The sequence below is a fragment of the Sugiyamaella lignohabitans genome, chromosome D, assembly GCF_001640025.1.
Source record: "Sugiyamaella lignohabitans strain CBS 10342 chromosome D, complete sequence".
In the NCBI taxonomy this organism is placed as follows: domain Eukaryota; kingdom Fungi; phylum Ascomycota; class Dipodascomycetes; order Dipodascales; family Trichomonascaceae; genus Sugiyamaella; species Sugiyamaella lignohabitans.
Genome location: NC_031673.1, coordinates 1,867,135 through 1,893,348, shown reverse-complemented (window position 1 = coordinate 1,893,348; position 26,214 = coordinate 1,867,135). Strand labels below are relative to the sequence as shown.

The 26,214-nt window shown below is 44.3% G+C and overlaps 5 protein-coding genes across 5 annotated transcripts; 4 read left to right on the top strand and 1 right to left on the bottom strand.

Annotated features, from left to right (window-relative positions):
* Positions 1 to 827: 827 nt before the first annotated feature.
* Positions 828 to 3,367, top strand: SIS1 (type II HSP40 co-chaperone SIS1; the record flags this gene model as incomplete). Its single annotated transcript, XM_018882338.1, has 2 exons — positions 828 to 864; positions 987 to 3,367. 2 exons carry the CDS (start codon positions 828 to 830, stop codon positions 3,365 to 3,367), a joined length of 2,418 nt encoding a protein of 805 aa, XP_018736725.1.
* A 460-nt stretch (positions 3,368 to 3,827) lies between these two features.
* MCD4 (Mcd4p) lies at positions 3,828 to 6,545 on the top strand (the record flags this gene model as incomplete). The annotated part of the gene is made up of 1 exon (XM_018882337.1): positions 3,828 to 6,545. The coding sequence occupies one exon, from the start codon at positions 3,828 to 3,830 to the stop codon at positions 6,543 to 6,545; it is 2,718 nt and encodes a 905-aa protein (XP_018736724.1).
* A 114-nt stretch (positions 6,546 to 6,659) lies between these two features.
* Positions 6,660 to 12,158, bottom strand: MLP1 (Mlp1p; the record flags this gene model as incomplete). The annotated part of the gene is made up of 2 exons (XM_018882336.1): positions 6,660 to 9,353; positions 9,417 to 12,158. The coding sequence occupies 2 exons, from the start codon at positions 12,156 to 12,158 to the stop codon at positions 6,660 to 6,662; spliced, it is 5,436 nt and encodes a 1,811-aa protein (XP_018736723.1).
* Positions 12,159 to 16,831: 4,673 nt separating this feature from the next.
* AWJ20_5206 (uncharacterized protein) lies at positions 16,832 to 18,640 on the top strand (the record flags this gene model as incomplete). Its single annotated transcript, XM_018882335.1, has 1 exon — positions 16,832 to 18,640. One exon carries the CDS (start codon positions 16,832 to 16,834, stop codon positions 18,638 to 18,640), a length of 1,809 nt encoding a protein of 602 aa, XP_018736722.1.
* A 3,094-nt stretch (positions 18,641 to 21,734) lies between these two features.
* EXG2 (Exg2p) lies at positions 21,735 to 24,056 on the top strand (the record flags this gene model as incomplete). The annotated part of the gene is made up of 1 exon (XM_018882334.1): positions 21,735 to 24,056. One exon carries the CDS (start codon positions 21,735 to 21,737, stop codon positions 24,054 to 24,056), a length of 2,322 nt encoding a protein of 773 aa, XP_018736721.1.
* Positions 24,057 to 26,214: the final 2,158 nt, after the last annotated feature.

Below are 26,214 nucleotides of genomic sequence, written 5' to 3'. Positions count from 1 at the left end.
CGTCTATAAACCCATCTGAAAACGGCATATATACCAGGATCAGTTATCGTGACAACCGTTTTACCACGGTGTTTCTCGCCGATTAGACCGCACATCGCTAATTTTATGATAGGATCTACCAGCGATCCGCTTTCCGTACATTGCAGGTATTATATGCCAGCCTGAGTCCGACATCCCGGTTCTGTCAACCCCCCCTCCACACACTCTAAAACAACTCATAACTATCTTTTCTCTGTATGCCAACTCTCCATTGCTGTGTGCCCCCACACTCTGACAGTTACCACGACACCGTCCACAATGTGAAACACGTCCATATGTGGTGTTCCATGCTCGCCACCATCTAGGGAACGGATGAGCAGTAACGGCGTGGTCGATCCCCCTGCAAGATACACTCCTGTCACGGACCCTTAAACCATGCATTGCAGCACCGCACCTGCAGTCTCCCCTCTCCCCTGTTTCCACAGGGGCGGAGCAGGTGTGCCTCCGGCGGCTGGGGCTCCGCCCCAGACCCCGCTGCTCCTCTCGCTGCGCTCGAGTCGGACTCGGGAATCGCCACGAAATCTCCTGCGAAGCAGGAGCTACGGGGTCTGGGGCGGAGCCCCAGCCGCCGGAGGCAGAACCCTCGTCCCCTGTGTTGCACCCTAACCCCGTGATCAGGTGACGCGTAGGAGAAGTGTGGCAGATGAAATGATGAAGACGGGCGACATTGTCAGCTTTGAACAAGAGATAAGCAGGAGGCGAAGGTTAGTGTGTCGCAATGCCAACGTCTACTGTCACGCCAGACTACTACTCTATCCTGGGTGTAGACCGAAACTCGTCTACGACCGATGTCAAAAAGGCGTACAAAAAGCTGGGTAGGTACAGGTGAATGAGCATAAGTGATGGGGATGCTTGATTTAGGGTCCTGTGGTGGGTTGATTACGAGAGTGTATTTGCCACCAGTGTGAACCTGTTTTCAGATCCGGTTGTGATACTAACATTTTAAGCACTTAAATATCATCCCGATAAAAACAGTGGTGATGCCGATAAGTTCAAAGTTCTGCTAGAAGCTCAGGAGACTCTCACTGATCCAGTGAAGAGAGCAGGTTACAATGCCAAGTTAGACGAGACGAAGAGGCCCAATCCGACCTCGTACTCCCCAGGATCCAATTCAAGATATACCAGCAATGGAAATAATCACGGCAATGGGTCGAATGCCAACCAATTCCCGGGGTATTCCACTTATGCCGACCCTTATTCGTTCTCGTTTGGAAGTGCTAGTTCCAGAGGAAGGAATTTCAATTCGAGGCAACAGCGACCAAACTTCTTTTCTTCTTTTTACAACAGATCAAATACGAATCCATATTCGAGCTACTACTACAATCAAGACTCGTTTCCAGAAAATAACTTTTATAGCGCCAACTACGAGTTCTTTACCCACCCGGGGTCTAGCTATGGATCCACTAATTATACAGGCTCAGCATTCAATTATCAACAGCAACAGCATGAACAGCCCTTTTATCCATACCAGCGACAACCGAATCAGCACAGAGAGCAAACCCAACAAAAACAGAAACAAAAACAATCATCGACGTCTAAAAGTCAACCTCAACAGCATCAGGCAAGGACCAGTAATGAACGGGATCGATCCTCAACATCTGAGAATGGCAATGCCAAGTCTCAAAATCACGACAATCCTACTTACTATAGCCAGACCTGGGGTAGACAAGAGGTGAAGGAAAAGACCCGAACGTTCAAACGTACTGATGGTGGGGCTGGCTCTTCTTCTTATTCATATGTAGCTGGTGACGACAACAATTCAAGCAACGACACTGAAGATGCGAGCAAAAAAGCCAGTAAAGGTGAAAAGGTTTCAAAAGATGATGATTCCAGCAAGACGAATACAGACCATCTAGACCGTTCAGAGCCGATTAACTTCAAAGTACCCAAACAAAGCACAAACGCGAAATCCACTGAGAAGAAACCTAAGAGAGAACATAATAATCTGTTTGTTGATTCTGAAGAAGAAAGTGATTATGACGGTGATGATAATGAAGTATATGGAGATGCTGCAGAGACGTTTGAGAATGAATTTGAACAGGAGTTCAACAACATATACCCCGAAGGAACTGGATCCAGCGGGTCTAATTTCTCCAAGAGAACTAAATTTAATGGATCAATGTTTACAGGAAGACATTTTGCTCGCCATACTCGCCATTCGGATCTACCACACATGACCAGCACTCGCTTCGATGAAGTTCCTAAAGGTGTACCTATTATTGATCTTACGGAAGACGATATAATAGATCTGAGTGGCAACGACGAGTCCGGCAGTGAAACTGCAAATGAGGATGCCAACAGAGGACAGGAGAAAGAAAGCGGCGATGCGACAAGCTACAGCAAAGGCACGGAAGACGTAGGAGACCCGGTGGGATATATGGAAGATGATGCCGATGATGAAACAAGTAACTTGGGCGATTCAGAGGTGCGGGCTCAAGAGTCTGTTTCGCATGCCAGCAAGAAGAGAAACCCAGCTGATGTTTCGTTTGATGGTGCAGCCCCACAATCTCCTTTGAAGAGAGCCCGTACAGTTCATATAGAAGAAGTACCAGAAGAAGACGGTAGTGGACGATATGACTCGTTGAAACGAGATTTCATAAACGTTACGCCCTTCACTCAGACTAATGGTAATTTCGATTTGGGTGACTTGTCGCGAAATATTCCTGACAGCGACGGAAATAGACCCAATGTCTCTGCCAAACGAAATGAATCTGATAACTTAACAACCTCCCGCATGGACGATTCCGATCGAGTGAGTTCATTTATTCGACCCAATGGCAATTTCTTTACAAAACTGGAAACTGCATTTACACCCGTAAACACAACAATCCCCAAGGTATTCACAGCATCAGCAAATTCTTCAGGACTACCCAATAATACGTTCGGCTCAGAGGCAAATAATCAAGGCCAGGCTTCGAGCAATATGCAGAACGGCGGGGTTGGCGGGGCCCAGCAATTGATGACGTCTAGTCCGAATGACCTCCTTCATCTTCAACCACCCAAGCCTCCTCAAGTTCCCAGCGAGGTGCCTACTTTGATAGAACTTCAAGAATATGGCATTCACATGGAGAAATACTTTGCTTCTTGGTTCGAATATTCTGGAAAATTTACCGATTATCAGAATAGTCGTCGCAGGGCCGACGAAAGCAATGGTATTTCGTTACTTCAGACATCGGAGTCAGTTGAAAAGTACTTACAAGCGCTTCGTCAAGACCAAGCAGTGAAAGCTATTTGGACAATGGCCATTGAATCTCACGCAGTGGCCATTACCGACTACCTCCGTGTTCGCCAGCTTTTTGAGATCAATGAGCACTATAACAAAGCATAACAACTAGCATAGCATTTTTATTTATTTTTACTATTTATTTGAGACAAATTCAACCGTTAATCCGTAGCACCCTTCGCGCTCATAACACACTACCTTCAGGATTTTGAAGATGGTAACCAGAATTAAATGTGTCAAGTATCCACCTCAAACTCACGATATAAACAGCAAAGTTTGGAGGAAAGTGTCTATCGCTCTACAGCACGAAGTTCGACCACGTTGTTCCCCTGAATGATCGTCACCCCCTGCAGGAGCCGATCAGTTTACCTTAGTGGGTTCAAGACGTGTTCTTAGCCGCGCGTAAAGTCATATAGGGAAAACGTGAGTGGACCCTGGTAATATATATAAGCTGGTGAACGAGCACAGACGAGTTTGGGTGACGGTAAGGACTAGTACAAAGATGAATCTGCTCGATAGATGGACGGTTCTCTTTGTGGGAATTATTTTCCACCTGTCATTTCTTATGTCCATTTTTGATATTTACTTTGTCAGTCCGCTCGTTCATGGCATGAGACATTTCAGTACCCCCGAGAACCCACCTGCGAAGCGGTTATTTTTGATTGTTGGAGATGGACTCCGAGCTGATTCGTGCTTTTTGAATATTACACATCCAGTCACAAATGAGGCGGCCTATCTGACTCCTTTTATTCGTGACAAAGTTCTAAATCATGGCACTTTTGGCGTTTCTCACACCCGGATGCCCACTGAATCAAGGCCTGGTCATGTCGCAATTATTGCAGGCTTTTATGAAGACGTGAGCGCAGTTACAAAAGGATGGAAAGAAAACCCTGTAGATTTTGATTCTGTTTTCAACCAGTCTAGACACACTTATTCCTACGGATCACCAGATATTCTTCCAATGTTTGCAGATGGTGCTTCGGATCCCGACAGAGTAGATGCAATCATGTATGGACATGAGTCTGAAGATTTTACGAAATCATCTATTGAATTGGATAAATTTGTGTTTGATCATTTAGATAGACTATTTGATGAGGCAAAAGTTAATGCGGACTTGAACGAATATCTTCGTCAAGACAAGATTGTTTTCTTCCTCCATCTTCTTGGTATCGATACTGCTGGCCATAGTTACCGACCCTACTCCCCTGAGTACTATGATAATATCAAGTATATTGACACGAAAATTGCTGAACTCGAGACCAAAGTCAATCAATTTTATGGCGATGGCAAAACAACATGGGTGTTTACTGCTGACCATGGTATGAGTGATTTCGGTAGTCATGGCGATGGTCACCCAAACAATACTCGCACTCCACTAGTTGCTTGGGGAGCAGGTGTTCCTAAACCAATTACTACTGATCTTAGTGGCCATGACGAATTTTCTAACCCTTGGAATCTGCCTGTCAAAAGAAACGACGTGAACCAAGCTGATATTGCCCCTTTGATGAGCTATTTAGTTGGTCTTAATTATCCTGCCAATTCTGTAGGTGAACTGCCATTGGCATTTGTAGACGCCTCCGATAAGACCAAAAGTGAGGCTCTCAAAGCCAACGCATACGCAATCATTGAACAGTACCTGGTAAAGGAATCTGAAAAGCGGAAATCGCAGTTAAACTTCACTCCATTTGGCCCCCTTAGCGGCGAAACTAGCATTGAAGCTCGCAAAGCTGAAATTGAAGCTTTGATAGCCAATAATCAATTTGAGCAATCTATAATCAAGGCTGAAGAATTGATGGTTCTGGGTCTAAAGGGTCTTCGCTATTTACAAACATATAACTGGTTGTTTTTAAGATCTCTGGTGACCACCGGTTTCTTAGGTTGGATTGGATACGCTACAACCTCTTTTTTCCACCTTTTTGTTATCGACTCAAATCCGTCTTTATCTCATAGATCCGTCATAAGAGTGATAACGGTTGGTGTATTGGCTATTTTATGTGGGCTATTATATCACCAGGAATCCCCTATACACTTTTATTTATACGCAATTTTCCCTGCATTTTTCTGGGACCAAATTTTTGAAAATGCTGCTATATTGACTGGAGGTATCAAATCGTTAGTTTCAAGCTCGCCGACAAAGAATAAAACTCAAACATCCGTATTTTCGCTAGTCTTCCTTGTAGGACTATTTGAAGCCATCGTATATGGGTACTTCTATAGAGAGATTTTTTCTCTTTGTTTTGGCATTGCGGCCATGTGGCCATGGATCCAGGATTTCAAAATCGCGCTCAAAAATATTTGGCTCAGTGCCTTTTGGGCTCTTCTCTGTATTATTTTGGCAATTTTCACCATTCTCCCGGTCCTAAAGGTCGAGAGTATTGAACAAATTGTTGCTGCTGGTGTTTTGATGACTCTAATTGGCTTGTACTATACCGTTCACCTTGGAAACCGCCTAAGACTCTCCATAACGTCGTTGGTTTTATGTGGTGTTCAACTAGGTTTAATAATTTTGTCGGTCATAGTGACCAGATCATCTGTAAAGTCTCTGCAGGCTCGTCAGGGTCTGCCTGTAGGCAATCAAATTGTTGGATGGCTAGTTCTGGTTGGTTCCCTCATTGTGCCATTCTTGAATTATTTTTCCCCAGTTTCAGACTACCGTTATCGACTTCTAACCTTATTCATGGCCTTCAGTCCTACTTTTGTCCTGCTTACTATATCATATGAGGGCTTGTTTTATGTATCATTTTTCGCGATTTTGGTCGTATGGTTAGAATTCGAGTCTCAGTTTTATGTCATCCACCCTCAGAGAAAGTTGAGTTTGAGCGAGTTCAGAACGGCGCTCTTCTTTTTCTTCTTGTCACAGGTCGGATTTTTCGGCACTGGTAACGTTGCCTCCATCTCATCATTTTCTTTGGATTCTGTCTATAGACTAATTCCCATTTTCGATCCCTTTGCAATGAGTGCACTACTGATGTTCAAGATAATGGTGCCATTTGCAATCTTGTCTGTGACATTGGGTTTGATCAATCTTAGGTTAGGAGTACCAAAGTCTGCACTCTTTTCCATGGTACTATCTGTATCGGATATCCTGTCACTCAACTTCTTTTATCTAGTCGTTGATGAAGGCAGTTGGTTGGATATTGGAACTGGTATAAGTCACTATTGCATTTCCAGTTTGCTCTGTTTGTTCATGATTTTACTGGAGTACTTGAGTGGAGTGCTTGTGAGCGGCATTCAAATCAAGTCCGTTGAGTCGATAAAAGCGACAAAGACAAAATCAAAATAAGATTGTAATATAAAAATGGGAATTGTATTCCCAAAGATTAATTTAACTAATAAAAAACATTCATATTAATATAACAATAATATAACAGTACAAAATTAGAACATGGTCATTATTCTATTCCTTTCGTCTTTTAGGATCTTGGTTCGTCGAGTTATCGTTCGAAGCTGCTCTCTTGGCTCCCGTAGCATCAGCAGCTGCAGCATTCAAAATCTGGGAAACTTGAGCTGTGGCAGGTGCTCCACCAGGACGAGCTATTCCTGGCCTGACGATAGTTGGTCTTGCTTGTGCCCCTGCAGGTCGGCTTACACCTGCTACACTTGTAGGTGGCCGTAATCTACCACCAGCAGTTGGAATTGACGACTGGGCTTGACCACCACCAGTGGCTGACGAGGCTGTAGAAGCAAAGGTGGGTCTAGCGAATCCACCAGCCGCCTTTGGCCCTGCTCCTCCAGAGGTAACAGGATTTTGTCCGACAGCCGGGTTTACGGCAGCCGCTGGAGTTGGACCAGCAATATCTTCGCCTCCTTTCAATCTTCGAATCTGAAGTGCAAGTTGGTTTTTCTCTGATTCAAGCTGAGCCTTTTCTTTTTCAAGCTTTTCAGCCTTTTTGACAAGTAATTGAACTCTCATTGCTCCCTCCTTGGCAGCAGCATCCCGACCAGCTTGTGTAGCTGTCTTCAACTCCTCCGTATGCTTTGAGACTAAGCTTTCATTCTTTGCCTTATATTCCTTTTCAAGAGCTTCTAGTTTTTCTTTGTCGACACCAGTGCCGTTTCCTCCTTGAGATAACTGTGCTTTCAATTCCTCTTCCTTCTGAGCATACTCCTTTTTCAATTCTTCCTCCTTTCGAGAAAACTCAGCCTCCAGCTCAGATTTGCGTTTCTCAGTCGATTCAGCAAGTCGTCTTTGAGCATTAGCCTTGAGACGATTAATGGCAGACCTTTCAGCCTCCTCCATGACCTGTTTTCTCAATGCTTCAATGTCTACCGCATTACCATCGGTTCCACTTGCTGATCCATTACTAGCTTGCTTGGCAGCCTCAAGTTGCTGTTTCAGCTCGTTGAGTTTCTGCTCATGCTGTTCGTTGCTGATGGCCTTAGACAAGGATTCCCGCAAACTAGTCAGTTCATTAGATAGAGTCACAATTCGCTGTTCTGCGTGTGCCTTCTGCTGAGTAAGCTCGATAACCTTGGCGTTTGCTTCCGTGCCTGACATTTCCTGTGCCCGTTGAAGCTCTACAGCTTCGTCACTAAGACGATTCACCTCACTTTCAAGATGTGCAATTCTCTTATCTTTTTCGGTATCGTCGGCTTGAGATGGACTCGATTTCGCTTTCTCCAAAGCTTCCTTAGTCGTTGTCAACTCTGTTCTAAGCTTTGCTAACTCAGCTTGATTACTAGCACCTAAGGTATTTTGTGCAGTATTTGCTGCTTCGAGCTCCTTCTTGGCATTTTCAAGGCTCTCCTTGAGCTGAGTATTTTCGGCGATAGATTTGTTCAACTCTTCCCGCACTTGATTTACTTCACCACGTCTCTTGGCAAGTTTTGATTGGGACTCGTCTCTTAATCTTGAGAACTTATTGTTAAGTGAAGTATAGTTCTCGGCTGATTCGGCCAGTTTAGCTTCAAACTCCTTTGCTTTTGCTTCAACTGCCACCGTTATCTGTGATTGTAGTTGCTTCTTCTCTTCTTCAAGGGCCGTCAGAGATGTTCTAAGTTTCTCAGCCTCATCCTTAAGAGCTTGAAGCTCCTCGGGATCAATTCGCTGGTATTTCTGCAAGATTTGTTGAGCTCTCTGTTTCCACTTTTCATTATCCTCTTCGATAATCTTGATTTGTGAATCCTTGGCTTCTGACTCGGCAACTGCTTCGCGGAGCTGATCCTCAAGTGGCTCGACTCTCTCTTTGACCGAGTTGAGCTCAGTTTCCAGTTCCTTAGCCTTGGCCATGTAGTAATTACTTTGAGTGCGAAGAGTTGAATTACTTTCACGCAGAAGGTTGATATCTTCTAATTGCTTAATAACCTTAGCGTGTTCCGCAGCAATACGGAGAGAGTCTGATTCTCTCTGTCGTTCCCTTTCAATCTCAACCTTGGCTTCATCCAAAGCAGCTGTTGTGTGATCAAGTTGCTGTTTAAGTCTCCTAGATTCTTGTTGAGCCAGTTCGTAGTTGCAGTCAACAATCTCCTTTTCGCGTCTCAAGTACGAAATTATCTCACGTAGCTGATCATCCGAAGAGGGCTCTTCCGATTCCACATTCTCACCAGTGATTCCGGCCTCTGGTTTGATGTTGGATACTCTTGAACTAATGCTTTCCAGCTGTTCCAGCAAGGTCTTGTTTTGAGAGGCGAGCTCTTCTGTTCGCGATTTGAGTTGCTCAATTTCATGTTCATAAGTATACTTTTGATTGTCCCAGCTAGCTTCTGCATTAGAGAGTTGGGCCGCTGCACTGTCTGCCTTAGAATGAAGTTCAATAGTCTGTTCCTTAAGCTGGCTGACCTCTGCACGAAGAAGTTGGACAGTATCAGCTGCTTTTGCGTGTTTAACAAGCTCCTTCTCATAATTATCTTGAGCTTCCTTGGCAATAATGGCTTGTTGTTCAAGATCTCGTTTCAAGTCCTGTTGATTCTTCGTGAAGCGTTCCTCACTTTCAAGTAAAGCGGCAATTCTTGCCTCCAACTTCTCCTTTTCAGCCTTTAGATCATCAGCACCCCGAGCTTTAGCACTTTTAATAGAATCGAGCTCCTTGGTGGTGCTTTCAAGAATACCAGTAGTAACCTGGAGTCTTTCCTTGAGGTTGACAATTTCTGACTACAAATATAGTTAGTAAAATGAAAAAAAAAAATTTTTCCAGCGGTATTTTAATGAACTTACATCCTTCTTGGCAATATTCTCAGTAATCGATGCAGTATATTCCTCATGAGATGAATTAAGACTTCCCAAAGCTTCCTCGGCCGCTGAGGCCACTTCTGTCAAGTCGTGGATGTGTTTATCGGCACTTGCAAGCTGCTCGTCCTTTTCCTTCAAACTTCTCTTCAAAATCTCGATTTCTTCAGATAGCTTTGTCTCGAGAGTAGATCCTGGTTGTGACTTGTACACAGCCAACTGCTCATTTGCCGCAGCAATTTCTGCTGAAAGCTGTCTGCGAATTCTGCTAAGCTCTTCATTCTCAGATTTAGCTGCTGCCAGATTATCTTGTGCCTTTTTGAGTTCTTGTCTGAGACTTTCCAATTTGGAATTAAACTCTGCGTTATCAACATCTCTCCTGTCAGAAAGGGACTTGACTTCCCTCTCCTCCATTTCGAGTTTTTGATTCAGTCTCGAAACTTGAGCCTCCAAGGAATCCACTTGCTTGTTAAGTCTACGTTCAGTATCCTGGAAATTCTTTTCCCGTTCGGCGTTAACAATTTCCATATTTTTCAGAATTCCATTCAAGCGACCCTTTTCTTCAAGATGCTCGGCATTCTCTTTGCTGATACGCTCCTCGATTGATTTCCAGAGGCTCTTTTCAGCCTTCAGGTTGGACAATTCATTCTTTACACTGTCAAGCAACGATTTAGAATCAATGAGCTCTTCAGCCACTTGGTAAGTTCTAAGATCCTGCTTGGAGAGTGACTCCTGTAAGGACTCATTTCGCTTCTTAAGTTCCTGATTTTCCGATTGCAGAAGTTGAAGATTACTATTGGAATGCTTCGATCTTTCACCAGCAATTTCAACCTGGCTCTCAAGTTTGGCAATTTTGAGTTGTAGAGCGGTACGTTCGTTCGTGATGGAACTAATTTGATCGTTAAGAGTCTTAATAGTAATTGATGTCTCGTTTCTGTAAACTTCAAAGTTTTGTTCGACTTGTTTGATAACCTGAGTAGCCTCTTGATGTTGAGCAATAAGCTTCTCTACCTGGTCACTACTACCACCGGGTGCATTGTTGGCCCCACTATTCGACTCACCAGATTTGAGCATGCTTCTGAACATATCACGCTCTCTCTTAAGAGCATCGTACTTGATGTTAACTCTTGCCAACTCTTCTTGTAAGCTCTTGATCGCCTGCTTTGCTTCTTCCACAGCCGCTGATTCAAGATTTTCATAATCTTTCTTGCTAGCGGCATCCATCTTCTCAGTTTTCTCGGCCAGTTCGCGTGTGGCATTGAGAAGATACTCGTTCTGCTTCTGCAACTCAATAATATCCTTGAATAAGACAAGTCTTTCAGAAATGACGCGCTGCGTGTCAGATCCCGTATTACCAATGTCATCGTCAGATGTCCTCAGTAGCCTTTGAAGTTCAGCATGTTCTTGGGGCGTCAAGGGTGCTTCAGCATCGCTCTCAAGTTGGCGCTGTACAAGAAGATGTTGTACCTGTCGTGACAAGTCACGAACTTGCTGAGTAATAATATCTTTCTCAGTAATACTATCATTGTACTTGCTTTCGACAACCTTGAGCTTGGCCTTGAACTCGTCACTGTCAGAAGTAGCCTTTTCAAGTTGAGTGCTAAGCTCAGCGAGCTCAACTTCAAGTCGTCGATGCTCTTCCCTTTCAGCCATAATAATTGGAGCATGGTCCTCCATCTCTTCCAAAATATTATCCATTTCCCTTCGCAAAACTTCATTCTTATGACGTTCTTTTTCTAATAAGATCTTTGTTTCTTGCAAATCAGAGTATAGTTGTACAAGAGATCCTCCACTCTTCTGCAGTTTGGAGATGATTTGTCCCGAAGGAGAAAAGATACCAATATTTGAAGAAGATGCACCATTTCTTGAAGGGGTCTGCGGTGAACCAGGACCTGGAGTCGAGGGTACAGATCCAGCAACTTTATCAGCTGCCACAAGATTGTCATTCTGGCTGAACACAGTTTCTAATCTAGTTTCCAGATTCTTCATTTGTTTTTCGAACTTGTCGGCCTTTTCTCTAGCTTTCTCAGCTTCAGCTTTCCATCTGGCCATTTCAGCAGCTTGACTTGACTGATCTTTAGATTTTGTTCTTTGTAGCTCTTCAACTCTAGCCTTTGATTCGTTGGCTGACCGTTCCCATAATTCAGTGAGTCGGTGTTGAGCAGCCATCTCAGATCGGAAACTCTCCTCGGCCACTACTTGTGCATTCTGGAGGTCTTTGATCTTGACCAGTGAACTGTCATAAGACTGAGACACTTCATCAAATCGGGCTTGCAAAGCATCGTATCGCTTCACTAATGAGCTATGATTACTTTGTAGAGAATCGTACTCAGATTGTAATGTAGATAACTTGGTCATTCGTTCAGTTCTAAACTTTTTGAATTCTTCAGATTTGGCTTTTAATTCCGAGTCGAGCCAATCATTACTCCGTTTAAGCAGTTCGATTTCTTGACCCAAGCTTTGTTCTTTCAGTTTGCTGCTCATTTGTGAAGATCTTGCTTGTTGAGCTTGGTTTTCCAGCTCAACAATCTGCTTCCTAGCATCCAATGACTTTTGATGAGCCGACTCTAATTCCGATCTAAGTTCTCTTAACTCACTACTACGCCTTTCTAACGTTTCGAATAGATGACGCTTATCATTCGTTAGACTCTCTATCCTTTGTTGTAACGATCTCATGCCATCACTGCTAGTATTAGTTTGGCTATGGACTTGATCCAGCTCGTTTTGCATTTCAAGTTTGGCTCTTTCTAAGGTGGCCACTGCCCCTTCTAGTTTCTCAACTTCTTGAGTTTTGTCGTCTAATCGTTGCTTCGTTACTGATAATTTAGAATTGGCAGCATGTAGAGATTGTTCTGTTATTTGTTAGTAAATCATCTTATTACCATCTCAGCAATGCCAAAAACTTACCGTATGAAACATCATCAAGGAGTTTTTGACTCTTGAGTGCTTCCAATTCCGATGCGCGCACTGCAATCTTTTGTATCACCACTTCTGGCAGGTTAGACAAAAACGAAATATCCACTGACAGAAACACTGCCACAGCTGTTTTCTTAGAAGCCACTAAAGCATCCTCGGACTTTTCACCAAAAGGTTGTCTTCTTGTTTCTACTACAGCAGCAGCTGGTTCACTTGATTGAGCTGCAACATCTGGTTGACCAGAAGTCTGAACAAAAGGCTCTTGCCCGCTTATTAGTGGGGGTTGAGCCACCGGCACACTCTGTTGTTGGAAATTTTCATCTACTGCCATTGGTTCAGCCAGTGTGTTTATAGTCGGTACATTACCCTCTACTTCAGAGTTCGGGTCGGAAATTCGAGGCACATTGGCAGATGCATCAAACGACTCTGGTAGTACTTCTGTGAATGGTGTAGTAAATTGCGCCGAAAAAGATGGCATAACAAATGGCTCTGAAAAAGACGGACCCGGTTCAACTGTGCCAGTGGGCTCCATCGCGAATTGTTGGGCGTGGTCAACGCCATGATCCAGGTCTTCATGCGATGCAGGCTCAGTATGATTGGAATGGTCGGTAGTTGTTACTGATGCTGGAATTGTACTATCAATAGACTGAGACTGTCCAGCATCTTGCTCATTGCTGGCCAATCCAGGTTGTTCTGGATTGGGATTCTCGTCCGACATTATTGCCGAGATTAGTCGAATGCAATTAGTCGTGTTTCTTCACTGTCCAATTGTTAGAACTACTGCACATAACAAAACCCTAAAATAAAAGCCACGGCAGTTCGTAGTGATTCGGACTTACACTTTTCAAAACCAATTGATTCCAAAACCTCAAACTGATATTAATATGTTGTTAAATTGACTGTTACTGGTTTGTTGCCCAAGTGGATCTGATGCCCTATTTGCATCTGTTTTGGAATTCCACCTCCAAACAAAGCCGGGTAATCCAACTTCACGCTATGTCAAGTACATGCAACACTTTTTATGTCTGATCCCTTGCACGTGATCATTTATATCTGGAGGGCATCTGCCTCTGGCGCCCCATACCCCGTTGTGTTCGCTTCGCGAACGTACGGGGGACCCCCAGATAACGACTCGAGCGCAGCGAGAGGAGCCACGGGGTCTGGGGCGCAGCCCCAGCCGCCGGAGGCACACCCTCCCGCAGACGATACCGCAAAAACGTATCAACAATAAATAGTATTGCTACGGTGGTATGCAAATATAGAGAATAGAGGATGGGATGAATAAATAAATAACAGCAGAATCGGCTGTTAAGGTGTAGCGATTTCGGGAACCGAGTGATGGTGGTGCTCGCGATGGCCATGTTGGCCCGAGATGTTCAGTTTCAACAGACTTAGTCTGGCAGGTAGAACAGCACGCGTACGGTCGTCAACGTCGGCTGGTCTGAGTAGGGTTTTCTTTGTGAATGCTTCAAAAAACGGCAGCAGTTCAGCAGCTATCTCCCGCTGGGACTGTACATTGGAAACAGCAAGGCTGGAGCAGATATCGATGAGGTAATAAATAGACGACTTCAAGAAGAAAGTCTGTGACTGAGGGGTCTGTTTGGGAAGCGGGACAGTGTCCAACTGTTTGACTATGAGTTGTTGGATATGCTGGTCTTGACTTTTGTTTTTGTATAAGGTTGATAAAGTTGCTGTGTAGAGGACAACAGAATCGGTTTCTGGATATGGCTGTGATTCCCAAACATGGGACTCAAAACTGCACTTTAGTCCCGAATTAATAATCTTCTCTGACAGATCAAAGTCCTGACAGGACATAGCTGCCTTCCACAGGGGAAGAAACAGCGAAGACAGGATACCAGATGGACTGGAAGATGTATCAGCTGCAACTGGTGTAGCATTAGCGGTTTCAGCTGTATCAGAATTAACCGAGTTAAATGTGTTGTAGTCCCAACTGGCAAGCAGCTCTTCAAATAGGTCTCGTCTGTGGAATACAAGTAAAGCTTTGCCGAAACCTGTTACCGTATGCGGGCTGAGAATCCTGTCGACAAGCACAGGTCTCCAAAGAGTCTCAAAACTGTCGACAATTAGCGACTGGGCCTTTTCTCGTTGTCCTATATTCCAGAACTTGTTGGCTACAAGCAGTCGGAAGGTGTAGATATCGGACAAGGACCATCGTCCTACACCCGAACCCCCACTGAATACCAGTCTTGCAATGTGGTCAACATCTTCAGCCGATGAAATTGCTTTATGTTTGAGAATCAAAGAAGCGATTTTGCTTGTCAACTCGCCGTTATAATACAGCTCATCAAAGCTATGGATGAGATCAGCCGATGGACATGTGCGGGGAAATAGGTTAATTATCTGTTCTCTTTCTTTTTCTGATAATGGCAGGAGGCTTTTTCTAGTCATCTTCTTCTGTGATGCCATACCAACACCATTATCATCATCAACAGATGGAGTTGTTAGAGTTTGAAGTCCATCTAACAGACCCTGGAAATGGCTTCTGACCCGCTTGTCAGTCGAGTTCTTCACCACCCTCTTATTCAGCAATGACTGTATAATATTCGTCAAATTATCTTCCTCCACCTTTGACAACGGTAGGGGCGGCGAAAACGTGTCAGCCAAACTCTCCACACGCTCCTGCCATGACTTTCTCTTCGGCGGACCTGTCGACTTGCTCCTGCTATGCTGTACACCCGTCGTCTCTACCTCAACATCCCTCGCGCTGTTAATTAAAAAACCAGAACTTGCACTCTCCCGACCAAACTCCCTCCACACTCTCGGCGATATTCTTGCCAGAAATCCACTGGCCCTCCGAGACATTCTTTACACCGCTATTCTCTCTAGTGGGGTGACCGTCGCTCTCAAACATGAACATCAAACTTGCCGCACTTCACTCTCTTCACGGTCACGTGACCTCCGAGGGGTGGAGTTGGCCTCCGGCGGCTGGGGCTCCGCCCCAGACCCCGTGGCTCCTGCTTCGCAGGAGTGGCTGGGACCGTCGACGAAACGACTCGAGCGCAGCGAGAGGAGCAGCGGGGTCTGGGGCGGAGCCCCAGCCGCCGGAGGCAGAACCCCCGCTGAAGCCGTGCCATGGCTCGAGGAGGAGTTAGCGGAGATCGGCTGTCAGAGTGGGCTTATCTCGCTTGTTGGGGGGCAAATGGCTGCTGATTGTTGCATTTGTTTCAGTTCAGTGGTCGGTGATGAATGGCAATTGGTAGTCGAGACTGACTGAAAGAATCGAAAACGAGAAAAGTGAAGGAGGTCAGGCTGAGATGTGGTCGGAGTTGTCTCGATTTTTCAAGACCATTAGCACCTCAACACTTCGGAAACAGCAATGGCAATTTCGAGTGAACTCGAGGGACCTCGAAGGAACCAGGAACAAGAGAGGCTAGCAAACAAACAAACGGCGACCCCGCAATGCAGCAGACTCCTTATCAGTGAGAAAGAGCACAGTCTGAGAGCTGAGTACGATCATCGGACTGCGATGCCGAACGTGAGTCTAATCTTGCTGTTGCCTTCGGAGATGCATCCGACGCCTATCGGATTGAGACCGCACCGTTGCTACCTGCTGCTGCACCACTGGAGATTCTCCCAAATGTAAGTTGCCATTCATGCAAAGTGAGGTTGAAATTGGGCTAGCCGCCCGCAGGTTTCTGGTAGGTCACAGCGGAACTTGGTCTCTAGTCGATATAAAGTTAGCTGTTGATTGATAATACCGGAGTTCCGGTGCTGTCCTGTCTCATAACGAGAAAGCACTCCTAAAATAAAAAACATGACTGACTGACTTACTGACTGGGGGGTCAATGAATTCAGTTTCTGGAGGGTAAATAATATCGGCTGAATCTGATAATATTACATCTCGACATTATTAATTTGGGAACCTTATCTACAAAATAATTTTAGTGTCATTGTTGTTGTTGTCGTCGTTGTTGTGGTTGTTGATGTACTTTGCCTTGTCTTATCTTTGGCACGGCATCAGTTGGTGGTCAGTGGCTCGAACCGTTCATTGCATATCAGATCCCCATCGTCCTGCGGACTTAAACTTTGCGCTTGAGCTATAGATGTTTGGTGTCAGATCGCTGTGTTCGATACCGCCGATAAACCTTCCTGGTGCATTGTATTGCACCATTATACATAAAAAGAATGACATTCGCCTGTTATGCTAATTGATGTGCAACTGACGTCGGTTCTAATATTATATATCGAATAATTTCTTGAAAATTGTTTGTTGTCGGGCCTTTTTGGTTTTGGATTATAAAGCATCAGACATTTATATTTATTCTGATTGAACAAATTATTTTGTTATAGTATTAGTATTTGGGATTTTTTTGGGGTTTTGGTTTTTGATATATCTGCAGTGCCGTTCGTTGAAAGATTGGATTTTGTTGATTCGATAAATACTGAATCTGATTTCTCTAGACAACAGAAGTACGGTGATAACGACTACTAGCCGGCCAGGTTCAAGGTATAAATAAGAATACAAAATGAGCTCGGTCATTGGCGGAGCAGTTGACTCTGCTGGAAATGATGTGGTAGCTAGAGAGTTTAATGAGCGCACCAGGCTGTTGTATGGCGGCAACGAGGAGAATTCTTCTGATAGTGATGGTCGTCCTCAATTCTATACACATACCCACACTGGTTCATCCTCGTCAACTTCGAAGAATAATACTGCAGTCACAGAAAGAGAGACTGACCCGGCTATCGACTCGGGATCTGATGACGAACATTCAGATGTGGACCCTGATGAGGCCCATTCGAGACTCAATGAAGAGTACAGGGGGCTACCTTGGACTCATAGACCGTCTTCTATTGTTCTGGTGATTATTTTCTCACTATTTGCAATTGGTCAGTCTATGGTTACTGCGTCTAATTTGGATGTCATGTTCGAGCTCATCTGTAGATCTCTGTATGATGCAGCTCCTTCCCGGAGTCTACAAATCCCCATTGACGCTCAAGAACCTCCTGAATTCGGTGCCGACCCCAGATGTAGAGGTCCCGAGGTAGCTGCTCTTGTAGCCAACTTCACCTCGTACCGAACCGCCATTCTCGGTATTTTGGGTATTGTTGCCACCCCCAAACTGGCTTCCTACTCTGACCGAATTGGTCGTAAGTATATTATTCTCTGGTGCTCTTTCTGTGGCATGTTTGCTGATATCATCCCGTTTCTTTGTACCTCATACCCCCAATATTTCGATTATCGATGGCTGCTAGTTTCATCGGCCATTCAAGGCATTGGCGGTAGTTTGATGACTGTCCAGGTTTTGAATAGTTCTTATGTCGCAGACTGTATTCCTCCTAGTCTTCGAGCAAAGTCCTTAGCAATGCTTGATTCCTGTCTTTTTGGATCCATTGCTATTGGTCCTGTTATCGGCAGTCTTATTCTGTCCACATACCGCTCATTGCCAAAACTTTATATGGTATCCATTGGCTTTTATGTCACCAACATCGTTCTCACGGCATTATTTTTAGTAGAGTCTCGACCACTAAAAGCCCGTCGTATGTCTCAAGTTCAATACGATACCGACTTGGAGCAGGTTATGAGTAATGCTACCAACTGGCAGCAGTATCTTCATAAAGTTAATTTCCTCAAGCCGCTTGCATTGCTTAAATTTGACCACTTGAGTGACAGAGCATCCAGACGTAATGCCAGGATGCTTGTTATTATGGCATCTTTGGGCATGGAGTTTGCAATTGCCATCTCGCCTATCATCATGATGATTGCTGAGCTGAAGTTCAAGTGGACCGGTGTGGAAGTGGGATATTTAATTTCCGTGTTTGGAATGTCTCGAGTCTTCGTCCTTGCTATTATATTCCCTCTTGCTCTACGATTCTTACGATCCAAGTTTAGAGTCGTAGGTAATGGCCTGGATAAAGTCGATTTGACCATGATTCGAATCGGACAACTTATCAGTATCTTTGGCTACTCTGCTCTTGGAAATGCCCCCAACCCCAAGGTGTTTGCCATTGTACTGATTATTGACTCGTTGGCCGGTGTTCAGATCCCGTCAATGAAGAATGCCATCATCAAGCATGCGCCCCAAGACAGAATCGGTGAGCTGCTGGGTGCATTGAGTCTCGTCAACAATTTCAGCATGGTAGTGGGTCCACTAGTGTTTTTCCGCATTTTTAACCTCACTGTTGCTACACGGCCTCAAACTGTTTTCGAAATTGTTTCTCTCGGATTTTTCTGTCTCCTAATAACCTCTTTCTTCCTGTCTAAGCCATCACCTCCTCCGAGTCCAGATGAGCCACACAACTATGGATCAACTGAGCAACCCACAGCAGATCTGTAAACGGCTCTCAGCTTCTGTTCGGATTTTATAGTTTTATTATTTATTGACAGTGTGGTGGAAATATTCATTTTTAAGCATATATTTAAGCACTTATAGACGTGGTCGCATCCATCCCCTTATGCCTCTAGCGGCTGGGGCTGCGCCCCAGATCCCGTAGTTCCTCTGGTTTCGCTCGAGTCGGGCGTTGGCGGTCCCGGCAACTGTTTTTTCTCATGAGAACTGTAAAATTGCTGATGTTAAAGTAAATGCTTTTTGAGCTCATGTATATCCTTTACATATATCGATTGATATTCATTTACTGTCTTATGTAGGCTTAAACCAACGACACTATTACATTTTTACTTATCATATTCACTAATATTGTCATTCGTTTTGCTGTTGAATTGAATGAAATTATCCCGAGAACTCGCACTTTGGGTGTTGGTAAACATCTGAAATTCAGCAAAGACCAGCATCAGATAATTACTCCTTTACATGTATCGTGCATGTAGTCGGTTTTACATAGACAGATTTATATGCAAAAGATTGCGTGTTCCATTTTTCTGACACATAACCATCCATTTATAAAATGATTTTCTGTGATATCCTATAAAATTTCTCATAATTGGAAAATGGATGAAAGTACAAGTGACCGATTGACAGCGGAATGCTACGAGGACAGAAGAGCCGTCGTCGTAGCTGACAAGGAACCTATGAGTGAAGCTGACAAGGAGGAACTGGCTGAAACTTCATTGTCAGACAGACACATATATGACTTCGCCTTGAGACTTCTAACAATCGAAGCAAACGCCAAACAACGTGAGGATCAACTGCAGGCAGAGATCACTACACTCGAGAAGCAATTGGCCGACGAAAAAGCTAGAAATGAGACAGAAAACGCTAGACTTGAGGCATCACTAGCTAGACTTGAGGCTGAAGTGGAGTACGCGGAACGCTACCAGGATCTAACAGAGTGGCTCACACGACTAAGGACGATACAGGATTATCCAAAAAAGGGTCCCCGAAATGGAAAAACGCGCCAATGAGATGAAAAAAGCTATTGTTGATTGAGCTGGTCCTTAGATCAAGTGTTTCAAGTGATAGAGTCATGATGGAGCAACAGCGCTCATTGCCCGAATACACCAGGGAAAATTAGTCCTCGCCGGACCCTGCATCTTACCTGACAATCTCGGCATATCATATTTTTATTTTTTTTGGCTTACGTTACGTACGTTTACACTAGCTTGGTCGTCGCCTTAACTAACACCCGCAACTTTCGGAACAGTCAATGTTATATTTCTGTGGAGAGTCCTGCCTCCGGCGGCTGGGGCTCTGCCCCAGACCCCATGGCTCCTCTCGCTACGCTCGAGTCGTCTCTTCGGACCGCAGCAGTCTCCTGCGAAGCAGGAGCTACGGTGTCTGGGACAGAGCCCAGCCGCTGGAGGCAGGATCATCCATAGAACCTCGATGAAATTCCCAACTCTCCTGGGCTTGTTCTCATAACTGGCTTGTCAGCAGGTGGTCGGTCGTCTGAATGGTGCTCTGGCTATTCGCAAGAATAAATTAAAGACGAATAATATTCTCTACACCAGTTTTAGTATTTTTGGTATTAAAATGCTCTTGCAACAGATACAATGGTACTCGAGAGACGCCACGCCCGAGTCGAGCGAAGCGAGACGAGCAGCGGGGTCTGGGGCGGAGCCCCAGCCGCCGGAGGCGGATTCCCAGGTACAAAAGTGTAATCGGGCGAAACTTAAGTATGTAAAGAGGGTCAGGATAGCATGGGATTTGATTGTTGAGCCGGTTGGAGAAATGTCGGCTTTCAATTGATCTTATCATACAGCTATTATTTACCTTTAGTCCGCGTGATCAGCTGGGGCTCGTTAGTACCCCGCTTGTACAGAGGAGAAGCTCAAGCTCAGAGTCAGGAGTTAAATCCCAGGGGTAGTTTAGAATCACCTTTTAAGCGGTATAATTAATACTTGCATGATGCATAGCGTGTATACGCTTTCTGGACGGCACGTCTGCAGCTTGAGAAGAACGAGTCTGACGCCGTCCCGATTAGTACAACTTTTCCACCAACAAGGTAATGTTATGAGAATCTACCCCCTGAAAATTCTTCTCCCAAAAATAAGCTGTACGTACAGAGCTTTTTTAGGAAAGCCAAAGGTAAAGGTGGTCAACAGACGACTTTTTTGCCAGCTTAAAATGGATTTTGCAACGAGAAAAAGGGTTCAATCTGTACGATTAAAAGTGTCCTAGCCATTGAGACTTTTAACATGTAACACAGAGGTCTGAGCAGCTGTTCCAGAGTGGACAAATACTCCGATTGCGCGTCTTTACTCAAAAAATGGGACATGCATACCCCACAAAACTAGGTACAAAGAGAACAGAGACAGGTACTAAACTAAAGGACTTAATAAAATCGCGTTTCATTGCTAATTTGAGAATAAAGAATAGACTTAAGAACAGTCATTTTGGACTGGCAATAGTCTTATATTTTGATTTATTTTATCAGTTATACCGTATTGACCTGGAAATATTCAAGTGCAGCGCGGGATCAGTTGACAGCTGGTGGGAAGTACATGCATGCATATACCCATGTTATTATCGTAATCGCATTAAAATTCTACCCCTATTCAGAACTACTACGCTACAGCAGCAGTATTTTGCCGATACTGCTTGTCTATTCTGGATTTTAGCATTTTTTCACGCGTGGAACGCGAGATCCGACCTGGGGCCGTGTGAAGAGTTATTCTGTCTCACAATCGCTACTTACCTAGCTACTAGCTACGTTTCATTCCTGTCATTCAACTTATTAGCATTGTCTGGTTGCTATTCTTGTGATTTTTGCTCTTTTCATTTTTTCACCATTGCACACTTTCTTTCTTGTTCTGTTATTGTTTTTGTTTGTCTTAGTTTTTTCTGATCTATTTCATTTTTGGTTTCAAGGTTACTCCTCGTTGACCCCTGAAGTCTTTCCAAGTGTATCGCCAAATCTTAATCTTGCTTAAGTCCCACTTAATACACGCATATTTCTGATTCGAAACAGGCTTCTTTCATTATGGACATGCCAGTAACGAATACGAGGCGACATTCACCGCACTCCATAATCATGGACAATAAAGACCGAAGGTCGGTCAGGGACTCGGTAACGCAGTCAGCAGCTCCATTACCTAGACCCCGTTATACATTTGTTGAGAGTGATATGTACTCTCTGAACACAAACCATAGTCGGGATAGTGATTTTAGTTTTCTCCAGCCCGAAGAAGGTGAGATGTACGATGAGCATGACGACCATGAGTCGACCAACGAACAGGCCAATATTTTTCAACCTCCAGTACCGCCAATTTCGTCTCATCGACGTGGTTCCAATACATCTTCGGCCAGAGCACCATCAGCAGCTTCCAGTACTGGTCCTGCTCAAGCTCTCTATCAAAATCATGCTGCCAACAGCTCACAACAAACTTGGGCCAGTAGCTACCATACCACCAAGGGAAGCAATGGCATGGGTGGTGGTCTCAACCCAATCAACAGTGCCAGTTTACATAACGGATCGTCAACTATTGTGGCAGAGGAAGGCACAGTTCCTGCCCATCAAGCCATCAAAGCAACCACTCCATTTGACGATCACCTCGATCCCGCTCCTATACCACCACCAGTCAAGCCATACAGCGGAACAGGCTTTAATGAGAAAAGTCTCGCATCAGATGGGCAGATTGATGGTACGGGCATGCCAGACAATGGATCGCCCGATGGCAATGGAGCCAGTGGTAAGCGAGGTAAAAAGAAGCTGTGGATTTTTATTGGCATTGTGGCTTTAATAGCCATTCTTGCTGCAGTACTAATACCAATTGGACTGTTAGTAATTGGTAAAAATAACAAAGATACATCCAGGACACAGCAATCGCCATCTTCAACATCAGGCCCTAGTTCCACGTCGACTGCCACTAGCGACAACAGCATACCATCATCTGCCAAGGGCACTATTTTAGATCCTTCAACTTGGTTAGATAAGACGGACTTTAATACTACATATACCAATGCCACTGTCGGTGGACTATCAATAATGGGTCTTAATAGTACTTGGGACGACAGTGCTCAGGCGAATCCACATGTTCCTCCTTTAAACGAGCCATTTCCATATGGCGAACTACCAATTAGAGGTGTTAATCTTGGTGGTTGGCTTGTTACTGAACCATTCATCACTCCCTCTTTTTTCAGTAACACCAGTAATCCACCAATTGTCGACGAATGGACACTTGTCGGCAGTCTTAATGCTAGCGGCGGTATGGCCAATGTTAAACAAACACTAGAAACACATTATGCCACATGGGTTAATGAGACCACGCTTCAAGAAATCGCTGCTGCTGGTTTAGATCATGTTAGAATTCCATATGGATACTGGGCTGTGAAAACGTATCCTGGAGACCAATATCTTCCACAGGTAAGCTGGAGATACCTCCTTCGAGCTATTGAGTGGTGTCGTAAATACGGACTTAGAGTGTCGTTGGATTTCCATGCTGCTCCTGGAAGTCAAAATGGATGGAATCACAGTGGCCGCCAAGGATACCCACACTGGTTAAATGGTACTCAAGGACTGGTATATGGAAATCAATCTCTTGAATTGCACGATCAGTTATCAAAATTCTTTTCTCAAGATCGTTACAAGAACATTATCACATTTTATGGACTGGTCAATGAACCCAAAATGCAGACTCTTAATAACACACTGGTAATTGACTGGACAAGCCAAGCTTATGATATCGTACGAAATAATAGCTACACTGGCAACATTGTTTTTGGAGACGGCTTCTTAGGAGCAGGAGCCTGGAAAGGCCAGTTCCCTCCATCTGCTTATCCCAATATGACTCTGGACATTCACCAATATACTATTTTCGACACATACCTCATTGGTCTGTCACATGAAGCTAAGCTTAACCTTGTATGCAACCAATGGGCAACCACTATGAATTTATCGTCAAACGAAATGACAGGACATGGACCTACTTTGATTGGTGAGTGGAGTCAAGCTGACAATGATTGCACCCTTAATTTGAATAATGTCGGTGTTGGGTCTCGTTGGGAAGGTAACTTCAATCCTGGATACAGTACTCCCCCAGTTTTTACACCGTCATGTGATGGTGCTATCAATTGTACGTGTTCGCCCTCAAACACTAATCCCGATAACTACTCTGACGCATATAAAGAGTATCTGTTGCAGTTTGCCGAAGTCCAGATGGAAGTGTTTGAATCCAATGGTGGCTGGGGTTCAATTTACTGGACCTGGGATACTGAGCTCGTTGAATCGAGTCAATGGTCTTACAAAAAGGGTATTGAGTATGGAATCATGCCCAAAGTGGCCTACCAACGTACATATAATTGCTCGTCACAAGTACCTGACTATGTAGCACTGGGACTACCAGAAAACTATTAGACTACTCTCTCCTCTAATTACATGAACTATGTTCATCTATTAATGCATAATTAATTACTCTGTTAACATATGTTCAGTTGAACCAGTAGTTGCTTAAGACTACTAGCCATCTGAGTCCTCATCTTACAGAACAAATGTAATTATTTTTATAATCTTTTGCTCATTCACCAGCTCATTTGCACTTGCACATTCTCTAAACCACAAGATTTCTGATACTAAACATCGACTCTCGTGGATTGATGCACTCGCTAGAATATAATTAAGTTTTTTTGAATTTTATATGTCAGGTTGAAGAGAGTAGCTAGACCTCGAGTCCGGTCATGTTCAAAGCCCAATTCGCTTAGATACTTGGTAAGTGCAGCTTAAAACAACAGTCAAACCGCAGTTGGGAGTTAGAGGCGTTATGTTCGTGTGTACGGCCCGAACCGTGCTGAAACGTGTATCCGTAGAGGTTACCTGCACAGATAAGTGCCCCGCTCCCTAGCAACTCCCAGGGGCTGCTGATACGGCCCCAATCCAGTAGAACGTCAATACATGGACTGCATATCAGTTGAAAAATGAAAACATAACCAGAAACCACCACAGACATTATCTAGTGATATCCAAAACTTTTTCTGTTTCATAGAGAAACTACAAGGATATTTTAAGTCACTTCAAAGGTATACGTTTAGGTAAGTACCATAGCAACAAACTTATTTTTGTTATGTTTAGTTTGGCAGGTTGTGGTGATGAGTCGACCCAGTTGTTTGGAATATAAGGTTGAACCCCCCCTCTTACTTGTCATTCCCCAAGAGTGGGCGCATAATTCAAACCTTAAAACCACGTCCGGATGAGTTATACCTATTTCAAATTTATACTGTAATTCGTGGTAATTAATACAGGATAGTATGGGGGCGGTGTACTACTCTAGTATCAGCGATTTAGGGAGGCATAATCTAACTTTTTTGATATAGGACGCGAAATAAGCTCCAGCACAGAGACCAACCTATTATTACTATTATTGTTTTTGTTTCGATCCGATATTTGAATCATTTGTTACATATTTCATTGTTTTCCTTGAGTTTCATGTTGGCATTGTCTCAGGCTTGTTTGTTTGACTAATCTCACCACCTGGCTAAGTCTGTGACATACACATCCCTACATACGCACGGACGGAGTCTCAGTGCGCGCTAATTACCCTCGTCTTTCTTCGTGACCCACACTCTTTTTTTCAGTCGTAATTGCGAAGTTATTTCTCCATGGATTTTATTTCGCATCCTAGTGGCCTGGGTTTAGATGTGGAGTACCCCTCATCTTTGAATAGTCTAAATGAGGCAGTAGCCATCCCCTCCGAGAACGATCCGTCCGGTTCTTTGCATCGAAGGCATACTATTAATGGGAAACCCGTTTCTCCAGTGGTTCGAAGACCAACTGTGAACACAAACTTGAATAATGGAAATGCAACTAGTAATTTTGCACTAAACGACGTGACAAAAGACCGAAACAAACAAGATCTAGGCAGGAAAAGAAGATCATTGAACCTCTCAATTGCATATTCAAGTCCATATGGAGACGATTTTCTGGCATCTCCAGTGAGCGACATTACGAGTCCCAGTACAAGGAGTAATAGTAGCAGCAGTAGCAGCAGTAGCGGTTCAGATAGACCATTATCACCTCGTTTGTTTAACAATATTGACGAATCAATAACTATTCGAAGCTCACGGCCGCGTACGCCTGAATTAGATTTCAGGGGTCAACCACCAGCAAGAAAAAACACGCCTTCCTCGAGGCCACGATCTTTTCAATTAGCACTAGAACAAGAAAAACTACTACAAGAGCAGCTACAACGACTGGCCAGAACCGAGAATGCTAGGCTTGTAGATGGAAATACCCCTGTCGCTACAAACCCGCTTAACATAGGTGCATTCAGCCCAACATCTGCCTCGACACCGACTCCCACACCTCAACACCATCACCATCATTCACTAACCCATACTCAATTTCAATCTCACCATCATTCTCATTCGCTAAGTACCTCTGTGCCATCTACACCACCATTCCCGTCATCTGCATTTTCTTCCACTACTCTCCTTGAATCCGCGGCAGGCATCCTGTCACCCTCAAATGACAACACCAAACGTTTACACAGTCGACAGTTTTCGCTTGATGTTCGATCCAA